This window comes from Podarcis gaigeae, assembly GCF_964106915.1.
Source record: "Podarcis gaigeae genome assembly, chromosome: 14".
Lineage (NCBI taxonomy): Eukaryota > Metazoa > Chordata > Lepidosauria > Squamata > Lacertidae > Podarcis > Podarcis gaigeae.
Genome location: NC_139690.1, coordinates 51,922,883 through 51,950,145, shown reverse-complemented (window position 1 = coordinate 51,950,145; position 27,263 = coordinate 51,922,883). Strand labels below are relative to the sequence as shown.

Below are 27,263 nucleotides of genomic sequence, written 5' to 3'. Positions count from 1 at the left end.
CCCTTGTCCCAGGCCCTTAAAAAAGGAGGAGTTCCAAGACTAAATATATCATCCTGCGCCCAGCCCAGCAGCTGCCTCCAATTTTCACTGGCACTTTGGGGTCGCTGCAAGACTGTGCGAGCAACACAATGCAATGTCAAAACTATAATGGGGGCTGCCTGCCTCAGTTAAATAAATCTCAGGCTGAGCACAGGAGTTTTAGATGATCAATTAAAAGTTGGACAGAAGTAAAACACAATAGTTGTGAAGCGAGAAGCAAACTCGGGTGACGCATCCAGGCTGCAGGCTTTCTTAGGAGAGAATTTGCCTCCTACTTGAGAGGGAAAGGATAATGCCCCTTTTAAGAAAGTGTATAAAAATAAGCCTTTAAAAAAATATCTGCTGACCTATTTACTGAAACCTCATTTTAGTTATCTTTGAAGAGATGCAAGCGACGGCGTCTGCTGACGTCCGAGAGCCCACAAAGAGCCACACACTGTATCTGTGCTATTGGTTCAACCACCACAGTGGCTCCAAGGAATCTCTTGCGGAATTACAGGCCCCAAAACATCCTCGGGAAAGAGGTGCGTTACCAGGCCTGCGATCGTTCATAAAATGTGGATCAGGCATAGGCAAACTCGGCCCTCCAGAAGTTTTGGGACTACAACTCCCACCATCCCTGACCACTGGTCCTGTTAGGTAGGGATGATGGGAGTTGTAGTCCCAACATATCTGGAGGGCCGAGTTTGCCTATGCCTGATGTAGACATTCCCCCAGTAAAACCTTTGACAACCCAGTGCCACCTTCCAGATGTTATGGACTGCAATGTCTGGAGGGCACCTGGTTGGTGAAGATAGAGGAGCCCCCCTTAGCCAAGGAAACAGAAGAGCACCCACTGTTTCCAGGCCCATCACCTTGCAAAGAACCAGGACAGAGAACAAAGGGCAGGAGAACGAAGATGGCAGATGCCGCACTCTTCTCGGGAAACGTAATGAGACTCTGGTCCTTTTTCCCAACTGTGGGATGGAAGTGGGGGAAACTGAGTAAAACAGTTCCCCATGGCATCTAAAGCACACTAAGCATCTCAGAAATGCAACGTTACAAGCGAAATCACCCCAAACTTGAGCATACTCAGGATAGAGGGTAGGGCATTTTTTCAATGGCTTTGTGGCCATTCAGAGGTGGTTGGAGAGCATCTCCTGGCCACCAAAGAGTCTTCTGGCCGCCTTCTCAGCTCCAATCACTGTGGTGTAGTTGTTGTTGAGTCGTTTAATCGTGTCCACCTCTTTGTGACCCCATGGACCAGAACACGCCAGGCACTTCTGTCTTCCACTGCCTCCCGCAGTTTGGTCAAACTCATGCTGGTAGCCTCAAGAACATTGTTGCCGGAGTGGCTGTGGCAACCCAGTTAGATGGGCAGGGAGTGATGATGATGATTGGTTGGGAAGAAGTAAGGCAATGGTTCCCAAAGCAGTTGGTACTCCCCCTGACCATGGTGGGATCTGCTAGACAGGTGCTAAGAGGCAACGGAGTGCCCCAGAGGTGCTGGACTTTGAAAAGCTGCTATCACTGGATCAAGTTCATCCCTGTCATTGAATTAGTTAACCTAAATAGTTTTCATTGGATTTTGAATAAATGTGCAATGAACTGTGACTGTTTTGAATTTTACCGTGTTATTATCTTCCTTAACGGGGCATGCAAACTGCTGTTCTGAGTGGTGCTTTTTATAGGGTAGGGTAAAATGGAGATGAGTTTATGGAACTATGGTAGTCACTGAACCAAAGCGTTGCAAAGCTATTACAGCGGTACCTTGCTTCTCAAACTTAATCCATTCCGGAAGTCCGTTCCAAAACCAAAGCGTTCCAAAACCAAGGAACACTTTCCCATATAAAGTAATGCAAAGTGGATTAATCTGTTCCAGACTTTTAAAAACAACCCCTAAAACAGCAATTTAACATGAATTTTCCTCTCCAACTAACGAGACCATTGACCCATAAAATGAAAGCAATAAACAATGTACGGCAGTCACAAAATCAGTAGCTGAACTGGGTTCCACAGTTCCAAAAACAAGAGCCACAAAAGCAAAAACCCAAAATAAATAGCAAAAACAGACAGACCCCAGCGTAACTCTCAAAATGGAAGTGTGGCACTCAAATTGGAAGTATAACACTCAAAACGGGAGCACGTTTGGCTTCCGGAAAAAGTTCGCAAACTGGAACACTTACTTCTGGTTTTGCAGTGTTTGAGTTCCAAGTTGTTTAAGTACCAGGGCATTTGAGAACCAAGGTACCACTGTATTCTACTGCTCACGTAGATGGATGTCAAGCCCGCAGGATCTATTCCCGCACCCCGCCCTAGAAAGACCCCCGAGGGCCACCTGCTAGGGCCACCTTTGAGCAGGGCAGCTCTGGATCCACCTCCAACCAGGTGTTTGTTCTCAGAACTGAGCTCACAGCTCTTCCATGCAAAAATCCATTCCTGGTTTCCCCCACAATCTTCATTTTACCAACCCAGCTTCCAAGAAAAAAAAATGTTTTTGCTATGGTTAAAACAATGGGGGGAGGGGGTCAGAAATCCTTGGTGATCAAATGCAAAACACTAGCAGATTCCTATCTACCTTCTGGACACACACATCCCACCCCCCAATGGACCACCTACAATTTCTGTACCACGTAATCTCAGTTACCTTCACAACAAATCTGTCGGTGCAAGAGTGCCTCATTTAGGAGGCAGGGAAACTGAGAAAATAAATCTTGCTTAAGGACATCCATTGGGTTCAAAACAAAAACAAAGAGTCTTTTTTTAAAAAAACAACAAAAAAACCCATTGCGCAACACCAGCCCTGAAGGGAGCGAGGAAATAATCTGATCCTCTGTAAGCAAGTAATGGAGTAGTGCTTGGGTGATAACGCTTTCTGTACTCTGCCTCCCAACCTTCCTGTGTCAATACATCTCAACAGCGGCTGTTTGAACAGTGTTTAATAATAAACAGATTTCAACAAGCCCAAGAATAAGAGCAGAGGCAGGGCTCAGGCGGAAGACGAGTGAAAGAGGCTCAAAATGAGAAGGGGGTGTGTGTCAGTAAAACCCAGCTCTCCGGGACTTCTCTCTCTCTCTCTTCCAAGCCACAAATATTTCATTTAGTACAGTGGAACCTCGGAAGCCGAACGTAATCCGTTCCGGAAGACCGTTCCACTTCCAAAACGTCCGAATTCCAAGGTGCGGCTTCTGAGTGGCTGACAGTTAGGCTTTTTGAAGACCGGAAGCCGCGTCGGACGCTCAGGTTCCGAAAAACGTTCGAAAACCGGAACACTTACTTCCGGGTTTTCGATGTTCGGGAACGGAGTGGTTTGAGGACCGAGGTTCCACTGTACATTTACAGTGGGGGGGGGGGAGTATTTGACCCCCTGCTAAATTTGCTCGTTTGCCCTCTGACGAAGAAATGACCAGCCCATAATTTTAACGGTAGGTTTATTGTAGCTGTGAGAGACAGGATAACAACAAGAAAACCCCTGGAAAACCAGAAGACAGAAGTCAGAGATTGATGTGCACTATAATGAGTGAAATAAGTATTTGATCCCTTTGCAAAAGACGACTTAGTACTTGGTGGCAAAACCCTTGTTGGTAATTACAGAGGACAGATGTTTCTGGTAGGTGGCCACCAAGTTTGCACACATCTCAGGAGGTATTTTTGTCCCGCTCCTCTTTGCAAATCCTTTCCAAGTCAGTAAGATTTTGAGGCTGATGTGTAGCTAATTGAACATTCAGCTCCCTCCACAGATTTACCCCTCACTGTATCTCCCCTTTCTTCCATCGTGGAATCAAGAGTGGGTCTGAAGTCTCTTGTTTTTAGGTAAGTTCATGAAGATACCAACAAAAGGTAAGTTTGGTGTTGTTCACAATACCAAGAGATGCTAGTGAAGTTGTAGATGGATGTTAATGAAGTTGTAGATGACAGGGTGCTGGCATCCATCTACAACTTCACTAGCATCGCTCAGTATTGCGAACAACACCAAACTTACCTTTTGTTGGTACCTTCATGAATTTACCTAAAAAGATAAAGAAAACAAAAGACTGAGTTAAGCATTTGAAAAATCCACTGAGACCAGACATTATAAGTTCATCTTAGGTTGGGTAGTTCGCAAGTCTCTGTGGCTTTGCATAAGGGTTTTCTATTTTTCTCAGAAGATTGATAAAGAATGTATAATTCTTTTGGTAATTATTGTGTGTACAGTGGTGCCTCGCAAGACGAAAATAATTCGTTCCGTGAGTCTCTTCGTCTTGCGGTTTTTTCGTCTTGCGAAGCACCACTATTAGCGGCTTAGCGCTATTAGCGGCTTAGAAAAAGGGGGGGAAAGGGGAAAAAACATCGCAAGACGTTTTCGTCTTGCGAAGCAAGCCCATAGGGAAATTCGTCTTGCAAAGCGCCTAAAAAAACAGAAAACCCTTTCGTCTAGCGGGTTTTTCGTCTTGCGAGGCATTCTTCTTGTGGGGCACCACTGTATATTAGTCGCCAACATGTTGCATGAGTCGTACTACTTCTATCAGCAGCACAGGATCGATGGGAGAATCAAGGCCCTCTCAGGGTGCTAATGCTGTGAGCACCTCCATCTTGGGCTCAGGTTGCAGATGCATGTGACTAAACCGCATATCATGAAAACCCCACAATCTCCACTGTCCTTCCTTCCAAGGAAGCCAACATCTGCCTAAATGCTCATGCCACTCAGATATTGGGCTGGATTGCAACAATATTCTTAGATACGGTACTCCTAAGGACTTGTGTGTGCAGCGGGGCACTTTTTTATTACTGTACAGCCCCCCCCCCCTTAAAGTCCTCAGGCATTTTCAGGAGGAAAACGCAGTCATTTAAAGAGTCCAGTTCATAAAGTAGCTTAATAGCAAAATCTCCAAGGGAGAGGCATTGTGTTAGCATCTTTGCTGGATACACCAGACTGGTTTAATTGTTATGCAAATTACACTTGCTAGGCCATCAACTTTCTCTTAATGGGCCATTCATCACCGCAAAGTTTTCTTTGAAGGAAGCAGCTGCTCTCCCTCAGAGGTCCCCCAAAACATCTTAGGTTTCAAAAAAAGCAGCAATTTTGCCCTGGAGTAAAAAAAACAACAAGAAATAGGAGAAATCTCAAGCTCACAAACTCATTCCACTCCCCCTAAGCATGGAGGGAAGTTAACTAACCATTAAATAGAGTAAAGGTTGCTAACAGCCTGATTCACAAGTCATTAGTCCAAACTACCTTGGCAAAGCTGCCGAAAATCAAAAGGTAGAAGGTAGCCTCTCTGGCCTTTGGGAAATGCTCAGAGACCCACACTGGGGAAATGCATTTGTTGAAATTTGCAAAACAGTGTGCGAGTCTTTGAGTTCCCAACACCTCTTCCTCAGGCTAGATCAGGGGTCAGCAAACTTTTTCAGCAGGGGGCCAGTCCACTGTCCCTCAGACCTTGTGGGGGGGTCCCGAACTATATATATATTATTTGGGGGGGGAGAACAAATTCCTATGCCCCACAAATAACCCAGAGATGCATTTTAAATAAAAGGACACATTCTACTCATGTAAAAATATGCTGATTCCTGGACCGTCCGCGGGCCGGATTGAGAAGGCGATTGGGCTGCACCCGGCCCTCGGGCCTTAGGCTGCCTACCCCTGGGTAAGATCAACAGTAGCAAAAGCAGGAGAGCTAGAAACTCAGGTATATAAGCGAATCGCCAAATGGCACCTTAAACCCAGACTGCGGTTGCCATAACACGGGCCTGTCCAACAAGTTGATCGCAATCTACTGGTTAATCGCGGGATGTCCCTGGTCAATAGTCGATCTTTGGACCCCCGTTAAATCTTCCAAAAAAAAAAAAAAAAAGTCCAATGACTTCGGCTCCCTAAAAAAAAGATCACTGCCATCTTAGCACCTAGACATCTTCACTTGGTCGCAAGTGGCAGATAGCCAGGTGCAAAATGTGCTTGGGAAATTTCAAACGCTGCCAAGCGAAGATTAGAACCCTGGTCTCCCACTCTAACCACTACACAACGCTGTCGCTTTTTTATCTTGCCCTACTCTACCAAGTACCTGGGGTGAGAGCAACCGAGGCACAAAAGAGGGGTTCAGCAGGATGATGCAGTTGGAGTAACACTGAAACAATAACTGATCAACTATCTGAAATATTAATTACCCTGCTAAGATCGGGGGGGGGGGAGAGAACCACCCCGCTTTTAATGCCTAATAAAAGTGTATGCCTCATAAGAAATTAACCGCCATAAGGAATGTACAAGCACGCTTCGCTGAACCGTTCCAGAGGCGGTCTTTAAACAGGAGATTGATGTGCAGGAGGCTTCGCAGATAATAGAAAAAAGAACCATCGTAAAAGCTTAGGCTGTGCCCTAACTCGCTTTCCAAGCCAATACTGCCTTGCAAGCCATCGACACAAATGTACATACCCAATTCGAATGGGAATTGCTTCTGCCGCTGCGTAAACTTGCAATGGCTTCTTCAATCCAAGGAGACAGACCTGGGCATATATACCGAAAACTTCCCCCCACCCTCTAGCTCCAAGTCAGTCTCAAACACTACTGCTTTGCAGAAGTGCAGAAGGTGTGCTTTGGAAAGAGCAAGTCTGGAATCAAACCAAGGCACAATTTAGTAAGATAAGGCTGAACTCCTAAGCATTACTACTGTAGAATAAGTCCAAATGAATCCCATGGGACTCACGTCCGGGCAAACAGGCTCAATATTGTGCTGTAGGAGTCTTTTCAAAGACTTAAACCAATTTCGCCTGAAGATCGACATGTACATAACACCTTACATTGAAGGAAGGTAAAGACAGGTGACCCCACCTAGGCCCGAAGTCACCCCCCACCAAAGCAGGCTCAAAGCTTCTCAAAATCATTTTCTCAGCAGCTAAGCATCAGAAACATTCTGCTCTGCTGTAACAAAAGGTAGGGAACCCAGTCCATTGTTTCTCAGGCCTTTCTGATGCCTTCTGGCCTTGCTAAAGAACCACATTGCAACTTACTTTCTGTCCGGGAACCATGCCAGAACAAGAGATTGAAACATATCTGAACACTCTGAAACCCCTTTCCTGGGAAGGGTGCCAAGAGTCCCAATAGTCCCAAGACAGCTTTCTGTTCATGCTCAGAGGGACTCCTGAGGGAGGAGAAAGGGGGAGGGAACTGGAAAGGGGTATATATGCTTGTGCAAATGACTGTGAACTTCGTGCATGCTTTTTGTGACTTATCACACTTGCTCCTTCTACCAGTTCATGGATGGTAGAAACAAAAGCCTTTTCTCCGAAACTATTCCTTGAGTGTCTGTTGACTCCCACTTCCCTTCCCAGGCGCAATATTTTTCCCACCCGAGGGCAAAGCCTCATAAGGCTACAACATTAGCAAGAAGTAGAGCTTTGTTGTGCTTTTGCAGATGGTCTCCTGTTGACACAACGTGAAACTTTGCTCCATCAAAAATGCAAGCAGAAGAGGAGGATGCAAACAAAATCCTGAGCTCCCCGTGGCTTGTTTGTGTAACGTTAAACCACGGTTTAGTGTTACAGGCAACACTAAACCATGGTTTAGAATTACAAGTGATCCCGGCTCAAGAATATCCTCCAAGCAACTGGTCAGAACTTTTGACACTCTCTCTTCCCCCCAGGGCCCTTTTAAACCAGTCATCTAACCCGGCTAAATGGGGGACCTCTTTGTCGGTAATTTTAACTCGCCATTCTTGTGGATTCATCCGCCAGCTTGTTTTAAGAATATTCATGCATGACATGAGTGGCTCAAAGAAACTTCACGAAGGAATCCTACTTCAACACACTTTTTAAAATCAAATAGCCAAATAAAAAAAGCTCCATCCCAGACAGAAGACTTGAAAAACCTGCCCCCGCCCCACAATCCAGCTGCACCCTCTCCTTTCCAAAACAGATCCAATCCAGAAAACTCTTCCTTGCAAAATCTGCCTGTTTAGATATGGCGGCGAAGAAAGCTGTATTGTAACTTCCCAATAAATGTTTTAAAACAGTAACAGGAACAATAATAAAGAAAGGAAATGAATAATATCGATAATAATTAATTTCACTGCTAAAAAAAAGGTGACTAGACAATCCATGGGGGGGACCATAACCTAGGTTTAAGGCGCCATTTGGTAATTAGCATTACCACACCCCCTCTACAGTATTTATAGGAACTCAAACATTGAGATCCCGCTCTGTTCCAGTAACAAGAAGCCGAAAGCACCAGCCTGAAGATGACGAGTGAGACCTCGTCGAAACGTCGCCTAGACACCCCAACTTTTACACGGGAAGACACCCGAGGACACCAAAACCTGCATATATATATATATATATATATATATATATATATATATATATATATGAATTTCTAACACTGGCATGTATATCCCGGAACAGATTGACATGTATTTTAATATTTTGTTGGACGCTGCCCAGAGTGGCTGGGGAAACCCAGCCAGATGGGCAGGGTATAAATAATAAATTTTTGCTATTCTTCTTCTTGTTGTTATTATTATTATTACAAAGGAGAAGCTGATTTATTATTAGCCCATTTGCACTGGCAACTTGCAAAAGAAGCAATCTGACCCCCCCAAGGTTTCTTAAAAGTTGGACATTATCAAGGGGACTACTTGACTCACACAGCATGAATCTGCTGATTTCAATGGGTCTTCTTCACATCCAGGAGCGGTTTGGAGCCACGTCCTTTGACATAACAAGGCAACGGGAGCGCAGGGGAAATTCTCCAGCGCCTGCTCAAAAGCACACAAGGCATGTTTCTCGACCGCAGAGTCCACATTTCCACTTGGAACTGGAGACAGGAAGCTGGCTCCTCCAGCTGTAAGCCAGACAGGGATTGGCTCTGTGAGCGGATTTCGGGATACAGCATCCTTTGGGCTCCAAAAACAGAAGAACACACAGATGCTGCTGGCTCGGAGGCCAAGAGACCGAGGCAGCTCCCAAAAAAGATTAGTGCGCGCGCACACACACACACACACACACACCCCGGTGGTTTGATGTGGTGATGGGCATTTGGAGAGGTCCGTCCCAGAACAAACAGAGACGGCTAGAAGCAGCGGCCCAGTTCCGAAAAATCATTTAACCGCTACCGAAAAGCTCTTGCTCTCTCCCTCTAAAGAATATTCCAAGCTTGGCTACCTCCAGTTCCTGCAGTTTCCAACAACTGTGTGCAGAAGAACATTACAACAGCTCCATCACTGAATTGAACCAACTTATAATTCCACTTCCAGGCTGGCCCTCCCCCCACCCCAGATGATACTGGGAAGCTTATAATAATAATATTTATTACTATTATTATTATTATTATTATTATTATTATTATTATTTATTTGTACCCTGCCCATCTGGCCGCATTTCCCCAGCCACTCTGGGCTGCTTCCAACAAAGATTAAAAATGCATCAAAATGTCACACATTAAAAACTTCCCTGAACGGAAGGGCACAGAGGCACCTTGCCCCTAATACAGTGGTACCTCGGGTTACATACGCTTCAGGTTACAGAGTCCGCTAACCCAGAAATAGTGCTTCAGGTTAAGAACTTTGCTTCAGGATGAGAACAGAAATCGGGCTCCGGCAGCGCGGCGGCAGCAGGAGGCCCCATTAGCTAAAGTGGTCTTCAGGTTAAGAACAGACCTCCGGAACGAATTAAGTACGTAACCCGAGGTACCACTGTAGTTGCCCCTAACACCCCTAACACACTGCGTTGGAATGTGGCGATTATTTCCTAGGTGTCATGGCTCAACCCTAAGATTCTGCACAGGCAAAATCAGCTTCGGTCTTAAAAAAACCACGGTTGGAAGAAACCTATTCAAAATAAACGATTGCATATGTTTTGCAACACCCCTGCTTGCCCACCAATGCTTTTGGTTGCAGAGTTTTTGGTTCCAACTCCCCTTTCTTGCACCTAAATGAAATGAGAGCTAGAATCGTGCCAACAGGCGCACAACTTAATCGAGCTGCACTGGATAGTCATCCTCAAGCCCCCACTCCAGGACTGGGCTAGGAAAAAACTAGTTCAGATTCCTATAAGACAAGATCTGCATAATACTTGAGAAAGTATTTCACATTCCTGGCCACATACGTCACTTTCAAGGTGGCCGGCCACATTTTTCCACCTTGCTCTAGGGCATCTTCCTGTGCTCCAAAAGTTTTCGGACTACAACTCCCATAAGGCCCTGCAAGTGTTGGCTGGAGCTGATGGGAATCGTGGTCCCAAACATCTGGAAGGTGTCAGGTTAGGAAAGGCTGCTCTATAGCTTCCCTAAACTTTATAAATAATGGTCAAAACAAGGATAAGAGCTGCTGTCAGGCAAAGAAATAACAATACACCGTCTTCTATCTAAAAACGCAGCGTAAAACATGAACAGGACTTCCTCCTCACTTGTTCTGTCTGAAAAGGTTGGCCATCCTCTTCCAAAACAGTTTTTAAACATTCAGGCAGCCAGATCTATGCCAGATCCCTCTGTTGTTTACACCAGGGGTGGCAAACTTCCAAGAGACTGTGATCTACTCATAGAATTAAAAACTGGCAGTGATCTACCCCCGTTTTTAGGGGTTCAGGTCAAAGTTGTTAAGCTTTTTAGGGAGGGAATAGCCCCATTATATTGGGGTTCGGTAGGCATAGGTTGCTTAGGTTTTGGGGGGGCACAACATTTTTTCATTATTTTGGGGTCAAAGAGAAACAGCAACTCACCAACAGATGGCTGGGGGAAAAACAGCCTTGGTTTGCAAACTACGTCTTCCGTTCTCCAACAATGGAGGGCAGGGCCAGAAGGGGGGCAGTGATCGACCGTGATCAACCAAAAGCTCACAGGGATCGAGCAGTAGATCACGATAGACCTGTTCGACATCCCTTGTCTACACCTACCTGGTCGAAGCTCACACCGTAATCACCTCGGGGCAGAAATCTGCCTTGATTTTTTAGAACAGCTCAGCCATGGCAAAGTGCAAAATGCACTCGCAGGGTGCACCTCTAAGAACACGGGGAATGATCCAAGCAGAAATAGGCTCTTTTACGCCCCACCGATACCGCCAGAAATATTTAAGTCAATGCTTAGCTCTCCATCAAAGTCAGCGGTGCAAAAGCTAATGGCTGGAATACGCCTCGTGGGTTTGTTTAAACAGAGGCACAGACACATCTTAAAAGGAGCAGAAATGGAAGATGATTGAAATTTTGCTGCTTGTGCTTCTGTTGTGTAGTTGTAGAAAACAGAACAGCAGAGGAACTTGTGATTAGGAAAAAGGTGTGTAAGAAACAGCTCTGGTTTTGCACTGGTGGTTATGTGGTGAAAGTAGTTCCTCGGAGAACAGGCCTTGCTGTTCTCTCTTACCCTGGGCATGCACAAAAACAAATGCACACACACACACACACATCCTGATAATGTTGTTTTAACCGCAAGAATGGAGCGTCCAAGTGGTTTGTGAGATCATCAAAACACAAGAGCGCAGAAGCCACAACGAGCCTTTGGCAACGACGAGAGCTCAGCTCTGCAAATTAGAAGATTGCATGAGTGACTTTGGGCTTTCAGATACTTGCTTTTTAATGTCAACACCGTAAAGAAAGGGAATACGAGGCTAGCTCTGGCTTGCAAAATTGGCCTTTGCATAGTTATCGCTGCTACTACTGTACCACTGTTGCTATTGCTGCAAATATCACACCCGTCCTCCCTAAGGACCCCAGGATGGCAATGTCATCAATATGGTGGCCTGGGAGTAAGGAATGCCCTAAGATAAATCTGGCACAGGTGTGCCCCGTACCTGCACTGTCATATGCTTCCGTCATATGCTGAAGCCTCTTCACCATTTGACTCCTGATGCATACACACACACAGGACCTCCCCTAATCTTCTGTTTGCAAATTGTTCTAATTAATTTTAATGCTTGCACTTTTACATCGCTGCAACCAGTCCCGGGGCACTATTGTGAAGGGCAGGTTAGAAACCCAAGCAGCAGTTAACAATACCGTCTGCATCTTTTTGAATCCCTGCATAGAAAGCTTCTGCCAACCTACAGCAGTTCGAAAGCACACCAGTGCAAGCAGATAAATAGGTACCTGCTTCCTTTACAGCAGCCTTCTGCAACCTGGTGCCCACCATGCTGGCTGGGGGCGGATGGGAATGGCAGTCCAAATTGCCTGGAGGTCACCAGTTTGGGTCAAGAAAGCGGATAGCCAGCCAACCCCCCATTTTAAAGAAAAAGTCCATACTGCAGCAATCTACGATCTAAGTTCAGGAGCACTATGTGTGCTCCTTCCACACAAATCTACAAATGATATAGAGTTAAACAACTATAGAATTTTTCATAGACATCTGAAGGCAGCCCCCCATGTCTGGAAGCTATATGGTTGTTGCTTTCTCTCTATTTTTGGTTCCAGAGCCTCTGACATGTTTTATCCTTGCAGCAAAAGTAGCCAGGATCTTCTCAGTGTGTTTGGTGGGAATGAGGGTTAAGGGAAGTTGGGATTCTCAGAAACTCCTTGCTTGCTGCACGCCACAGAAACAGATCTCTTTCGAGAACTGACAGCGTCATCCTACCAGAAAGTGCATTTCTGGTTAATCATCTGTGTTTTCACTTCATGACCTGCCTTCACGCTGAGCTTGCTTAGCCCTGATCGCAATGACCCCTGTGAAACGGCCTCCCAATCCGTCCCTGTGCGATGGTGCTTTAATTATTTTTCACAGTTGCGCTGTCTCATCTGCGAAGTGGACACAAATCCTGCAAACGACACAGCTGCGAAAGACGAGCTTATTCCTTGCCGGCGACATTCTGTCTGAAGCAGAGCATAAAGCATAAACCCACGTGGAAACAACACAGGAGACCCGGCAAAGTTTCCAGCAAGCTATAAAAACTCTCCTCTATCCAGAGGCACAACTCTTTCCAGGAGGGAAGGCCCCAAAATAATGGCATTCTCCTAATGGAGCCAATGTAAACTTTAAACATTAGAAGGCAGAGGAGAGGGACATATGGAGCACCCTTCCTAAAGCTTTGCCACTTTTTGTGTGTGTGAAAATAATTCAGGCTTGTGCAGCAATTCTCAAATACAGCGGTACCTTGGTTTACAAACAGTCTGGTTTGCATACGTTTTGGATTACAAACACGTCAAATCCGGAAGTGCATGCCCTGGTTTGCAAACTTATTTTGGATTGCAATCCATTTTTTTTGATTATGAACAATTTTTTATTTTTTTTTGAGGCCCCATTGGCAAAAGCGCACCTTGGGTAAGCAATCTGTTTTGGCTTACAAACGGACCTCCGGAACGGATTATGGTTGTCAACCAAGGTACCAGTGTACTTCTGCAGAATCTGAATCCTATTTGAAACAGAAATAGCCGGCTTGCAACATCTCACAAGTGCGCATACGATTCAGGACATATTTCCAGTAGCAATAAAAGCGTAGGGTTTGGGGACTGGAATACAGGAAATTGCCTTATACTGAAGCATACTATTGTTCCATGTAGCTCAGTACTGTTTACACTGGCTGGCAGCTGCTCTCCAAGATTTCAGGCAGGAGTCTCCCTCAGTCTTCTGCTTGCAACGGAGAAGCTTTGCCACTGAGCTACAAGCTCTTCCCCTTAACAATATTAAATATTTTCCTATTCAATATTTAGCCGGAGGAATTAAGATTGTGCCAGAAGTATGTAACTTGCCAGTTTGCAAACCGGGCCAAATATTCTCAGGGAGACACAGCCAGCGGATGCCAGAACAAAACAAGCATCATCCATGGAGATACAATTGCTTGACGGGTTCAAATCCCTCCTTCGTCACAGGGGCATAAAACAGCTCGGGTGACACAGAGCCCTGTACGGCAGTCCTTGCAAATGCAAAGATGCCACCGGCCGTTATGCGACGATGTGGTCTTCGCCTATCTCTCTCTCAGCTCTGACTCCCAAGCTGTGCAAAAGAAGCAATCGCTTATGTCACAGAGGTGCAGTGAATTGTACATAATGCTCGTATTTTCAGGTGGCCTCAGTGGCGCAGAGTGCCATCCATCACTTTGGCTGGTGGCCGAGCTGCGCCCCAATCTGGGCAGGGATAGCCTAACTTCTCTGCTCACGTCGAGGTTAGATTACTGCAATGCGTTCTGTCTGGGGCTGCCTCTGGAGTCGGTTCGGAAACTTCAGCCGGTGCAGAATTTGGCAACCAGGTTGCTCATCAGGACAAGACAGTTTGAACATGTGACACCTGACTGCACTGGCCGCCAATTCATTTTCGGGCCCAATTCAAAGTGGTGGTTTGGGGCTATAAAGCCCTAAATGGCTCAGGAACGCGATACCTCTGGGACCATCTCTCTCTCTGCAAACTCCGGCCCTCCAGATGTTTGGCACTACAATTTCCATCATCCCTAGCTAACAGGACCAGTGGTCAGGGATGATGGGAATTGTAGTCCCAAACATCTGGAAGGCCGGAGTTTGCCTATCCCTGATATAAACCGTCCCAACTCTGCATTAATCTTCAGAGGCTCTTCCGTGTGTGCCTCTTCCATGAGAGGTCGGGAGGGTGGCAACACAAGAACAGGGCCTTTTCGGCAGTGGCTCCCCACTTGCAGAATGCTCTCTTGCCTGGCACCTTCCTTAAACACCTTTAGACGCCTGGCAAAAATATTCCTCTTCAACCAAGCCTATGGCTGATTAACATCTTATACCCCTTTTAAATGTGTTTGTGGGAGGGTGAGCTATTGGTTTGTTGTTGTTCTTGCTTTTATCATATATTTTGTGTTTTCCTATTGTATTTTTATGTTGTGAACCCCCCTGAGATCTGCAGATGAAGGGTGGCAGACAAATTTAATAAATGTTGTTATTGTTTAGTCGCTTAGTCGTGTCCGACTCTTCATGACCCCCTGGACCAGAGCACGCCAGGCACTCTTGTCTTCCACTGCCTCCCGCAGTTTGGTCAGACTCATGTTTGTGGCTTCGAGAACACTGTCCAACCATCTTGTCCTCTGTCGTCCCCTTCTCCTTGTGCCCTCCATCTTTCCCAACATCAGGGTCTTTTCCAGGGAGTCTTCTCTTCTCATGAGGTGGCCAAAGTCTTGGAGCCTCAGCTTCAGGATCTGTCCTTCCAGTGAGCACTCAGGGCTGATTTCCTGCAGAATGGAGAGGTTTGATCTTCTTGCAGTCCATGGGACTCTCAAGAGTCTCCTTCAGCACCAGAATTCAAAAGCATCCATTCTTCGGCGATCAGCCTTCTTGATGGTCCAGCTCTCATTTCCATACATCACTACTGGGGAAACCATAGCTTTAACTATACGGACCTTTGTCGGCAAGGTGATGTCTCTGCTTTTTAAGAGTACAACTACTCATAAAGTTGTACTAGTAGCAGTACAACTACTCATAAAGAGCATTAAGAGTTGGCTCTGCTGCTGTTTGATGAGCAAGCAACGGCATTCGGGAGAACAGGAAGAGGCTTGCAGGATCAGGTCCCGAACTCACCCAGCATGGCATCCTGTGTCCCACTGGGACCAACTAGATCTCTCTGGGAAGCTTACGAGAAGGGTTCTGCAGCCGAGAGAGCTCTCCCTCCTCCTTCTCCTGGCAAAAATCCTTGAAAGTGTTGTTGTGAGTGGCATCTGGAAACAAAAGCCACACACACGAAGGCACATGACGAACCTAAAAAGTGACAGAGTTGAATTCCCACGCTGCTTTCTCTCCCCCCCCTTCCTTCCAGCGTTGGATGCAACAGGTACGTACAAATTTACTCTGCGTCACCCGAGCTCCTTGCAAGTAAGAGGCGAGCAAACTTCATCTGAGGCTGAGGGAACATAAAGGCTGCAAAGAAACACTTCTGCAGTCGAGGCCTAAATGCTGGTATGCCCTAAAGAACACAGGAAAAACTGGAACTGTTTACTTCGCAGGAACTGGAGGGCAAATTCCATTCAGGAAAAAAGGAGGGGGGGGGAGAGTTGCATCATCTGTTTTACAACTCAGAAAGGGAGGGGCGTGCCGTTTATTTACTGTGATCATAAACAGTGGCCGAGAAGACATTTTATTGTTCAGGGTTCCCTGCAGCATGTAAGCCAGTGTACATTAAGACCCCCTCTCCTTTAAGCACTTGGAAGGAGAAAGGATTTCTCTCTCCCCCCCCCAACCAAAAAAAAAACACCAACCACAAGTGAGAGGCTGTCTCTTTCCGCTCTCCTTTCATTTGGCAACGACAACTGCAATTCGGTAAACGAAATAACAAGGTACACAGGAGCTTATGGGAAAAGTACAAGAACGCCCCCAGCTCCCCGAGAAAAGGAATCGGAGGGGAAAGGAAAAGAGAAAGCAGCTTGTTTTACAAGCAGAAATTAATTATACTGACATAGTCCAAGGGTATCGCCTTCGAAAAAGGAAAACATTTCAAAGCCCAAATGCCTCAGTGGAAGCAAGCGGCTTGGGATTTATAACAAAATTACTAAACACAAGGAAAACAGCCGGCAGAAAAAGCAACTTATTAAAAAAAAAACAACGGATCTGCTAGATACGAGGCTGGTGAGCAAGAGTCATGCCCTTGGGTCTGTGGGGAGGAAGAGAAATTGCATTATCCTCCACCCCCAGAATGGAGAACGTCAAGTTTTAAGGCACCGTATAATAATGGCACATCTAAGCAATGCTGTGCATGTGGGGAGATGTTCAAAAGTGGCATTTTGACAGATGGACACTTCATGCCACTATGCCAGGGGTTTTCCTAAAAAAACGACAACAATCCTCTCTGCTGTCAAGGAACCCCTTTCTGCATCAAACAACAGAATCGGTGCTTGTCTTCCAGTCCACAACAGTAGCAAACACAGACAAGAGGAAAGATTCTGGGGCAAGTCCCTGGGCACACGCTGGGCTCAAAGCAAACACATGCCAAACATTTTGGGTCTTGTCACTGCCCTGAATGAACCGGGGCGCACAACTTAGCTGCGATTCCTGCACTGATGATTCTTGGGGTCTCTTCTAAAAGTCTAAGATTCTACAGTGCCCACACCATGCCGCTTTCCTCCAAACACAATGCAATACAATTTCCCCATTTAATCCGGATTTTACCATTACTGCAAAAAAAAGCCCAGGAAGTTTTTTAAAGCATGCATGCAAAAATTGTAAACATAGGTTGAATGGGGCGAGGGAAGAGAGGAAAATGTCATGTCTACACTATGGAAAAACGTACAGGGAGGAGCAGAATGAAGGCCACAATCCAGCGCCATGCGGGAGCACCCTACTTTCAAGGAACTCCAGAGGTTTCCTGACCTACAGTTTGGAAACCACTGCAATGGGCCTGCCCCTATTGGGGTGGAACGCAACACTGATGCGCAACGCAGTCCAAGAGCATATCATGGCTGCGCAGGAAGAAGTTGAGAAGGAACTTGCTTGCACCCTGGTCACTAGCAGAGGATTCCCTATCAACAACCGGGTTCCCCGATCATCTTGCTGCAGCGAATGAAGAGGCAGCTTCTCCTCTAACCCCCAACCTCCACCCAAAGCCTCTTCCCAGCTCTTGCAGGACCAGGTGGGATTCCTAGGCCATGATTTGGGTACCCTACTGGAAAACAAACCAACCAACAAGAGACTGCGATTTTGTACGGATGAAGCTTCTCTAATCTCGGCAGGATCGGAGAAAGAGGAACATGTTCACGCGCATAACTTGTCCGTTCTTTGTGGACCAAGGTGCTTCCCATCTCCTTTGGCAAAGTTTGCCCCTGGGGCAGGCCCACAGCTGTCGCTCTGCTTTTTCCATCAGTGGAATCTTATCCTCACCCCCCAGAAAGCCAATATCCCTCAGGAATCTCTCTGTCTCTCCCCCATGGCGCAGGGAAACCCAGCCCAACTCTGGAGTATTGTCATATACAGTTTAAGGAGCTAACCAACTGTGCTCTTCAATCCAAGAAACAACTGGCTTCTCCATCTTGCCCCGCTGCTCCCCAAGGGGTCCTTTTCCTACTTCAACTTTCCTCCAGGTCCTTCTCGTTTCTTTGCCCCAAATGTCTCAGCTGTGTTTGCAAGCCATGGTTTACAGAACATGGAAATGGTGCGCTGAGCAAACACTGGGCAGCCCTCTTCCCCTCTCCTCCTAAGCACGCAGCGGGATGGTTTCTGAGGAGATTAGTTTCGCTTTCAAAGAATGCCGGCTGAATCCCATCTTGGATGCCAGTCGGTTAAACAAGCCAAGTTCATAACCCCCTGGTTTCAAAGTTGGCACGTTTTAAACTCACCGGAGTTCATTGTCAGCCAGCATTGGTAGGACACCATATTCTCCGCAAATGGCACTAATCTTGGCAAAAGCCCATCGTGCCAGCCAATTTGGGAGGACGGGAAATGCACAAGCCCAACATTTCGCTTGCCCTTCCTGTAGCTCGTCCGTGCAATGCTAAACGACGGTTTATCGTTACGTGCGAATGCAACCACTGCGTTCACCACAGATTGCCTGGAGCAGGTCTTGGAAAAGAAGTCATCTCCCGTTTTGATGGCAGAATCCTTCCCTCTTGCATGTCCATATGGTCTCTGGGCTTCATTAGATAAAACCGCCATTTCCATCAGCTAGCTCACAAAGCTCTGGCTTGTCTCACCGTCTCGCAGCACAAACAACTCTTTTTGTGGGTTCGTTTGAAATCCTTCTGTTAGTGCTGAAATTTATCACAGATGTAAGTTTGGGTCCCTCTAATCAGCGATGGCCAAACTTGGCCCTCCAGCGGTTTTGGGACTACAACTCCCATCATCCCTAGTTAACAGGACCAGTGCTCAGGGATGATGGGAACTGTAGTCCCAAAACAGCCAGAGGGCCAAGTTTGGCCATCACGGCAACTCATCTCTCAATTGCAGAAATGATCAGAGATGCGAGGGCGTCGCAATTCAAGATGGTGCCCCACAGCCTTCATGAGCTGCGTAGACCTTAAAACTTCGACAATAAGGGCACTGTAATGAACATCTGCCCCAAATTTCAGCTTTAACCGATGTGCTTCAAATGAAAATAACTTTCTCTTTGAGGGGAACCCCATTTCCACACATCTGCTTCAGGGCCCACTGTCTTGCTCAGATGGGGAGCTCAACAGACACCTGCCTCCTCAAAACCCCCAATTTGACCCTGGGGCATCCTGCCGGTCTCTATCTCTCTCGCACCATCCCAGGAGGAATCACCCTTAAGATGAGGGAGCTGGGCCTTGCAAGTCTGCTGGAGCCCCAGAGCCATTTCAAAAGAAAAGAAATTAATAAGAGAACAAACAAGGCGGATTCAGGGATCAATAGGGATGATTCCGTCCCCCAGAGCTCCATCTTCCAACGCTTTTCCTGTATTCTGTACTTATCCACTCGTAATCATTTTTCTTTTTACTGCTGACGGACCATCGCCAACCCAGATTATTTCCTATTTGTCTCAACCAACACCCCGCCTCAGAACCTGCTCAAACTCCGTCCCAGAGCAAGACAAGAGGGCTCTGAGGCATGTGCAGAGTCCATTTCCTCCACCTCGGAGCAACTGCAGAGAGCTGGGTTTCCATGCGGACAGGCAGGCCTCCATCCCATCGCCAACTTAGTGCCATTCGCAGATCCTACTTGCCCATCTCAGGGCAGGAGGCGCAAGGAAACCCATTTCTCAGTGGGCACAATTCAGCTCCAGGACCTAGTTTATTCTATTAATTATCAGATGACTGCAAGGGGAAATTCGCCTGAGACCAGAACGCTCCGAGTTTTGCTCACCAACTCATTCCTAGGATGGGGGATCCTGCCCCCAACATTCTCCCTCTCTGTCCCGCGGCCGTCTTTCCCCCCACCCTGCTCGAATGGAGACACCCACACCTATGTACCTGGATTCCCCTTTCTCAGAGAAAGATCTCCTTTCTCTCTCCAAACCCATAAGTCTTCCCTCCACACCCTAAACCACATATGGGGTTCCCCCTTTTCAAGGCAGAAACCCACACTCGACTCTCTTTCGTCCCCCCAGTTTTCCAAGCCCAACAACTTTCCTTTAGCGTAGGTGTGGGTTTTCCGTGCCAAAATACACACAAACGCAGAAATAGTTCGGGGTTCCCCTTCAGAAGGGGCATCTCAAGACCTGCTAAACCCACCTGAGGGGGCTCCCCTTGACCATGGCTCGCAAACCCACCCTCCTACATCGACCCCCTCCAGGGCTTCCCCCTCCCAAGTAGGTTCCCCTTTCCCAAGACCCCCAAACCCCGCTTTTAAAAGTCTGTATATTTTCGGACTTTCTTGATTTGCCATTATTTACATCCTGCCTTTCAGGATACAAATTATTCCAAGGCTGCTTGCCATTAATGAGATTATTTTAGGGGGGGAACCTACATGGAAGGCCTGTCTGACCACCTACATGTATGTAATTTTCCCCCACCCCAAGTTGGGGGACGCCCTTCCGTTCCCCCGCCCCCATTCCCAAGACCCGTAAAACCCACGTGTGGCTCCACCTGACAAGAGTCATGGGGTTTCACTCCCACAGAGGGGTTCCCCCCCCCAGACAAACACCCTTTTCTTAACACCCAAACCCACGTGCGAAAGTTTCCTTCCTCCTGTACCTCGCCCCCTTCGCAAGACCCTTCGCAAGACCGATTCAAACCACATGCAAGCGCTCCTTGTCAAACACACACACAGCGGCTGAATTCTATTTTAATGTAGATTTCTTTTCTTTTTTTAATGCTTCTCCTTCGTTGGCCACCTTGGGCAGACTTGGTCCAGCAAGGCAGCCTGTAAATATTTTCAAAAATAAAAATACACCCGCCCGCAGGATAACTTTCAGGCTAGGGATCCCTTTCTGAAGACCTGTGAGACTGACACATGCAAACTTTCAATAATAATAATTTTATTATTATGTACTCTTAACGTGGAGCTCGGCTTCCTTCTCTCCTCCCACATGAAAGGTAGTCAGTAGTCTTCCCCCACACCGTGATGGAGGCCCTACGCACCCCTGTGGGTTTCCCCTCAAGATTAAGGTTAGCAGATTTTTTTTCAATGAATCCAGGGACACTTTTCAACTTTTGTTGATGGGGATGGATTTTGTCAGGTGACTGTCCAGGGACAGTCCCTGGGAAATTGGGACACCTGGTAACCTTACTCCAGGTGGGGTGAGCTTTCAAAAGACTAACCCCGCTCCCTTAAAATGGGGTCCTCCAATTCTATACCCCAAAACCCATTTATTAATACACAATACACATAAATGCACACACATAAGCGTCCCATCTTCTTCCCTCAACTATCTTTCTGGAGACCCATTAGCCCACACGCGGGTTTTCCCTGCCAATAAACACAAGGGACACCTGTGGGTCTCCCCCTCAGGACTGGCACCCCCTTTGTGCATAAGCTTCCCCCCCCCCCACAACCTCTCTTCCCAGGACCCGTTCATGCGCATGCACAGTTTTCCCTGTGTATATGGTATTTATGTTGGGGATGTTAACCCTCGTGGGTTAACATCCCACCACCACAAATTCTCCACACACCTCACCTGTGAGTTGCATTAATGCTCACCCCTACAACGCAGCTTACACATGGATCTCCCACACCCCCATGGCCCAGTCTACATGCAAGTCTTCCATGCCCCCATCCCCACAACCAGCCTATACACGTGTGTGCCTGCACACACCCACACACACCTTATACACCTCTCCCTAACCCCCTTCCCCACGAACCAGCGTATGCATGTGCTTCCCTAACCCAGATCCCCACACCCAGTCTGCACCCGCGTCTCCTTAAGACCCATCCTCACGACCCAACTTGCCCTCCTGTCTCCCTAACCTCCACCCACGCCGCAGTTTGCACGCCTGTCCTCCAACCCCAAATCCCCACACGCCAGCCTGCCTGCCCGCGCGCGTGTCGCCCATTCCCACGACTCACTGCGGGGGCAGCTGCAGGGCCGGGCCTCCCCTCCTCTGGAAGGCGCCGTCGACGAAGACGCCGTTCTTGCCCAGGCAGCGCAGGTAGAAGTGGGGCGCGCGGAAGGAGAGCTCGAGGTGGCGGCGCGAGATGAAGCTGGAGCGGCCCATGTTCACGTCCACGGCGCCCTGCGACGAGTTGCGCCCGATGGTCACCGTCGCCTGGCGCATCACGAACTCCACGTCGCGGCCCTGCAGGCGCGCCAGGGCCGACGGCACGGCCAGGGGCAGCGCGGGCGGGATCGGGGCCGGCCCCGGGCCCTGGGGAGGCGAGGCGGCGGGCGCCCCGGGAGGCAGCGGCGGCGAGGGCGCGGCGCGCTGCAGCGCCAGCAAGGCCCTCGCGCCGGGCCCGTCCTCGCCCGCGGCTGCAGCCATCTTCGCGGCGGCCCAGGCAGGCAGGGGCGGCCGCCGACTACGCACCGCCGGCCTCCGGGGCGGGGCCGCGGGAGGGGAGGCGGGCGGACGGGCGGGCGGGGAGAGAGGCCCGGGCTGCCCAGGCGGCGCGCTCGCAGGCCGCGACCGGGAGACGGGGCGCACGGGGTCCGGGGCGCTTCTCTCCTTCGCAATCCCCTCCCTCCCCGACTGCCTCCTCCTCTTCCTCCAAAGACCTGGCAATGGGGTGAAAACACACCCACACGCAGCGCCCTGGGGTGGGGGAGCTGCAAAAAGAAAGGGGGACGCACGGGTTCGGGGGCGTGCGCTCCCCAAAGACAGGGCAGCGCGCGTAAAGGCGCACGCTCCAGTGGCCCGCGTCGGAACGGGGGCGCACGGCTTCGGGGAGCAAGGGCCACTTTGTGCTTGGTCTGGCTCTGCCCCACAAGTCGTCTTCCTCTCCCGACCCCAAGGCAACGCTGGGGGGGGGGACGGGACGGGGGACGCACAGGCGCTCGCTCTGCACCCTTGGGTGGGTACGTAGGGGAGCAGCCGCCGGGCCAAAGGGGCGCGCAAGGGTTGGCGTGGCTGTGTCGTCGATTTCTTCCTCCCAGCGCCCGGGTCCAAAGGCAGGGCGACGCACCCGGAGGTGCTCGCTGTCATGCCCCTGGGGCGGGTGAAGGGGGTTACAGAGTTTGGGTGAAGGTGCCCTTTTGGCAGGGTGCCTCCCCGCTTTTATTTCTCCCTTTCCCAAAGGCGTGGCGACGCGGGTGAAAACACACCGGGGCGCTCGCTTAATGCCCCCGGTTGTGGATGCTTTTGCAAGGGGAAAGGGGTGCCACGTTGGGGTTCCAGTGCCCGTTCCGCAGAGCGCCTCCTTCCTCGCGCCAGGCTCTCCCTTCCGCTTCCTCCTTCCCCTCTGCAAAGGGACGGCGACATGGGAAGGAAAGGCGCATAAGCGCCCTCGTGCAAAGGGCGGAAACCGGACGGGGCAGCGCCGCAACCGCGTGGCACGGAAAGCAAACAAAAACAAAAGTGAGCGCGCAAACATGTGCGCGCGCCCTCCCCTTCTCCCTTTGCAGTTCCGTCTCTCGGCCGGGGAGGAGCCGTGCAAAAAATAAAATAAAAAGTGCGTGGGTGCTCGTGCAACGTTAGGAGACGGGGCGTGTCGGCGCGTGAGAAACGGGTTTGCATGGGAGCGAAGAAGGCGCTTGAGCAAGGGTTTTGCGGAGGGAGGGTAGAGCACGTGCTCGCCTTCGCTCTCCATTTCGGGCAGCTGTTGGGGGTTTTTTATTTCAAAAGGCAATGGGGTAGGCGAACAAGGCGAGGGCGGTACTGTACAACGCTCTTGCAAGGGAGGGTTGCGGCCGCGGAAGACGAGAACGGCGGGGCTGGCAGCTCTGAGCCCCGGGTGCGAAGCCATCCAGCCCCCGGGGGCAGAGAGGCAGCGCGGAGATGACAGTCATAAGGAAGAAGGAAGAGTTCAGATGGTACCTGGTTGTGCATCCGCCTGACACGATAACGTCTCCCCTCCCCGCTGCACTATGCATTTAAAAAGCTACGGTGCCGTTTTAACTGTCATGGCTTCTCCGGGAACTGTAGTTTGCAGAGGGTGCCTTGAATTGTTAGGAGGCCCCTCTTCCATACCCGCCAGCATTTCTCCAGTGAAAATTGGGACATCTGAGGGAAAGTGGGACATTCCAGGATCAAATCAAACTGGGGTGGCTTCTCTAAATCAGGGACATCCTTGGAAAATAGGGTCACTTGGAGGGTCTGCTATTCCCCTCACAGAGCTGGCATTCCCAGTGCTTACCTGGGAAGAGGGATTGAGCGTTAAGCCACTCTTAAGCAGAGACATCACCTTGCCAACAAAGGTCTGTATAGTAAAGCTCTGGTTTTCCCAGTAGTGATGTATGGAAGTGAGAGCTGGACCATAAAGAAGGCTGATCGCCAAAGAATTGATGCTTTTGAATTCTGGTGCTGGGGGAGACTCTTGAGAGTCCCATGGACTGCAAGAAGATCAAACCTATCCATTCTGAAGGAAATCAGCCCTGAGTGCTCACTGGAAGGACAGATCCTGAAGCTGAGGCTCCAGTACTTTGGCCCCCTCATGAGAAGAGAAGACTCCCTGGAAAAGACCCTGATGTTGGGAAAGATGGAGGGCACAAGGAGAAGGGGACGACAGAGGACGAGATGGTTGGACAGTGTTCTCAAAGCTACAAACATGAGTCTGACCAAACTGCGGGAGGCAGTGGAAGACAAGAGTGCCTGGCGTGCTCTGGTCCAGGGGGTCACAAAGAGGCGGACATGACTAAACAACAACAACAAGTTTTGTAGCTCTGTGAGTTCTCAACAACGTATTATGCTTCATAAACTATTGTTCCCAGGTATTTTGCAAACGAAGCTCACACACATCTCCTGCTTGCCTTTCTCTTGTTGGGGACCAATTGCAAAAGGGTTGATAGGCTTGGAGTTGCGAACATCAATGCATCCCCTCGCAAGACAGTGGTGACAAGACACAGTAGTGACGGGGGAAGCAGCAGGAAGGAATACACACTGCCATTGTTGTGGCTCTTGAAAAGCCCACAGGCAACTTCCAGCACTAAAATTCTGACTGCTTGTTGTAGGAGTAAGTTGGTGGAGCTGTGTTGCTTGTTTGTATAGCAATACGGCATATCAACGTGCACAGACTTGGAATGACATAAGCAACAAACACAAGGGCTTTGCCCCAAGGAGATTGCAATCTAAATACAATAGCAGTACAATAAACAGCAATGTTAAGAAGCAAGGTTAGTCTGCCCAAATGCAGCCTCAGATAAGGGCAGCCTGATTCTAAACATGTTTGCGTAGAAGTAAGTCCAGATATTTTCAGTGGGACAGGAGGGGGGGGGGTTAGGATTAGCAGCTTGAGGTTTAATTTCAGATGGGTGCCCCTCTTGCTGTTCTTTTCTTTTCTTTACATGCCTTTAAAATATTTTATATAACTTACCATATTTTTCGCTCTATAGGACGCACTTTTTCCCCTCCAAAAATGAAGGGGAAATCTGTGTGCATCCTATGGAGCGAATGCAGGCTTTCGCTGAAGCCTGGAGAGTTCCCACCGGGCTCCGAAGGCTTGCGTATTGCAGCCTGAAGCCCGGGGAATGCAGTGCCAACTCCTGCTGCGCACCCCGGGCTTGCGGATAGCAGCAGCAAAGGTGAAGCGAAGCTCGGGCTTCCCTCGCCCCAGCCCCGCGGCTAAAAAGGAAGCCAAGACAGCAAGCGGGATCCATCCTGCTCGTCATGGCTTCTGCCAAAGTCACGTGCAGCCTCTCCTGGCTGGAGAGGTTGCATGTGGCTAAAGAGGAAGCCAAGACAGCCAGCGGGATGGATAATTTCCCCCCCTAAAAACTAGGTGCGTCCTATGGTCCGGTGCGCCCTATGGAGCAAAAAATACGGTATATCCAGCCCCCTTGTCATAATCGATCTCAGGGCATGCCATAGCGATGTAAAACACAGCAAATAATCACAAGACAACAACACAATTAAGAAATATGGTAGCAACAACTAATCCATCAGTCAATAATTAGGATCAGTACAGCCATGCCAATGTATGTGCAAGGCATATCACCTCTCTCGCCCAATACAAAAAAAGAGAATTTTAAATGGGGCTGGCATATAAAACAAGGCAGCCGTCAATATGCAACACGACACTTCTACATGAGAAGGGGAAAGAGGCAGGCTGTTGCCCCAAGAGCTTTCGGTTTAAATAACAACAGTAGAGAATAACGTCAACAAAGGCTTTGCTTATTTCTGGGAAAACACGCATCGTGTTGGGAGGGGGGAGAGGTTCTGTGCCATAGAAATGCTGAGAGTTGTTTGGCAGGTAGGCAGTCAGCAGGTTCAGCTCCCCGCCCAGGCCGTGTCGCGAGGCATGCACTGTAAGCAGCCCAGGTCTTGTCTCTGCCACAAATTCATGGAGTGGCCTTGTGGAGACCTCTCTCTCAAGCCTGTTGCAAATGCTAGTTCTGTGTCATATTTATTATGTCCACCAGCTTTGCCCTCCAGGGAGCTCAAGGTGGTGGATGTGGTTCTATTCCTCCCCCGTTTTGTCCTCACAACAACCCTGTGAGGTAGGTTAGGCTGAGCGACGCTTCCAGGGTCACCTAGTGAGATTCATGGCCGAGCAGAGAATTTGAACCCTGCTCTTTCACAGGTACTCTGAGCGCTGCATTATGCCGGCTCTCTTTATTAGTGGCAAGATCGGCTTCTGTAAAGGAGGGGGCCTCTTCTGTGGTGGCTCCCCAAATCTCTGGAATGCCCGCCCTAAGGAAGACAAACACCTCGGACCTTACAGGCTTTATGGCACAAGATTGTACCATCTTCCTAATTGCCCAGCTGGCATTTTAAGTAATTAGATGGTTGGTCAGTGTTGGTTGGTTGGTTTTAACTATGTTCTATTATTTTTAAAACTTTTAGGGTGTCTGTGTGTGTGTCTTCTATTTTGCTATGCTTCCTTGTTTTTAAATTGTTTTTAAAAATGCATAAAAAAATTATTTGCACTTTTAAACACAAGCCACCCTGGAATCTTCTGGTCAGGGGTGGCTAAGCAATATTTAATGAAACTAATAAATTTCAGGCCTGCCCCAACTGTTTGTAACCTTCTAAAAACTTCACTTTCACTGCTATGTTGTTACTGTTCCATTATTTATTAAATTTGTATACCACCCTTCATCCGAAGATCTCAGGGCCGTTCACATCACTTCAAATACTCCCGAGGCTGCAGTACCTGTCAGGGAATAAGTTTTGTGGAGTACAGAAGCCACCAGAAACATTCTGGTACATTCTCGTGTTCAAAAGGTTATCAGGTCTCCCCAAGGCGGAGAGAGCAAAGCTCTTGTTTTCTTTCTATGCTTTCTCTAGACTTTAAGGCCGTTTGCTTCAGAGACAAGACTATATCAACTTCTCTGCCCGGGGTGCCCCATTATTATTCCCTCTTTCTCCTCCTGCTATTCTGTTCTCGCTTTCATTTTTGCATTTATATTCATGTGGTGCAATTCTTTTTACTCC

The 27,263-nt window shown here is 48.6% G+C and overlaps 1 protein-coding gene across 2 annotated transcripts in view; it reads right to left on the bottom strand.

Annotated features, from left to right (window-relative positions):
* The window catches only part of FOXK1 (forkhead box K1), a 76,201-nt gene extending 53,933 nt beyond the window's left edge, over window positions 1-22,268 (bottom strand). Inside the window, exon 1 of one of the 2 annotated variants that reach the window (XM_083711466.1) lies at window positions 21,805-22,268. In XM_083711466.1, the coding sequence (XP_083567592.1) occupies window positions 21,805-22,217 (413 nt within the window). In that variant the 5' untranslated portion in view covers window positions 22,218-22,268. The remainder of the gene's footprint in view (window positions 1-21,804) is intronic. The other variant, XM_083711467.1, reaches the window with a different exon arrangement.
* Window positions 22,269-27,263: the final 4,995 nt, after the last annotated feature.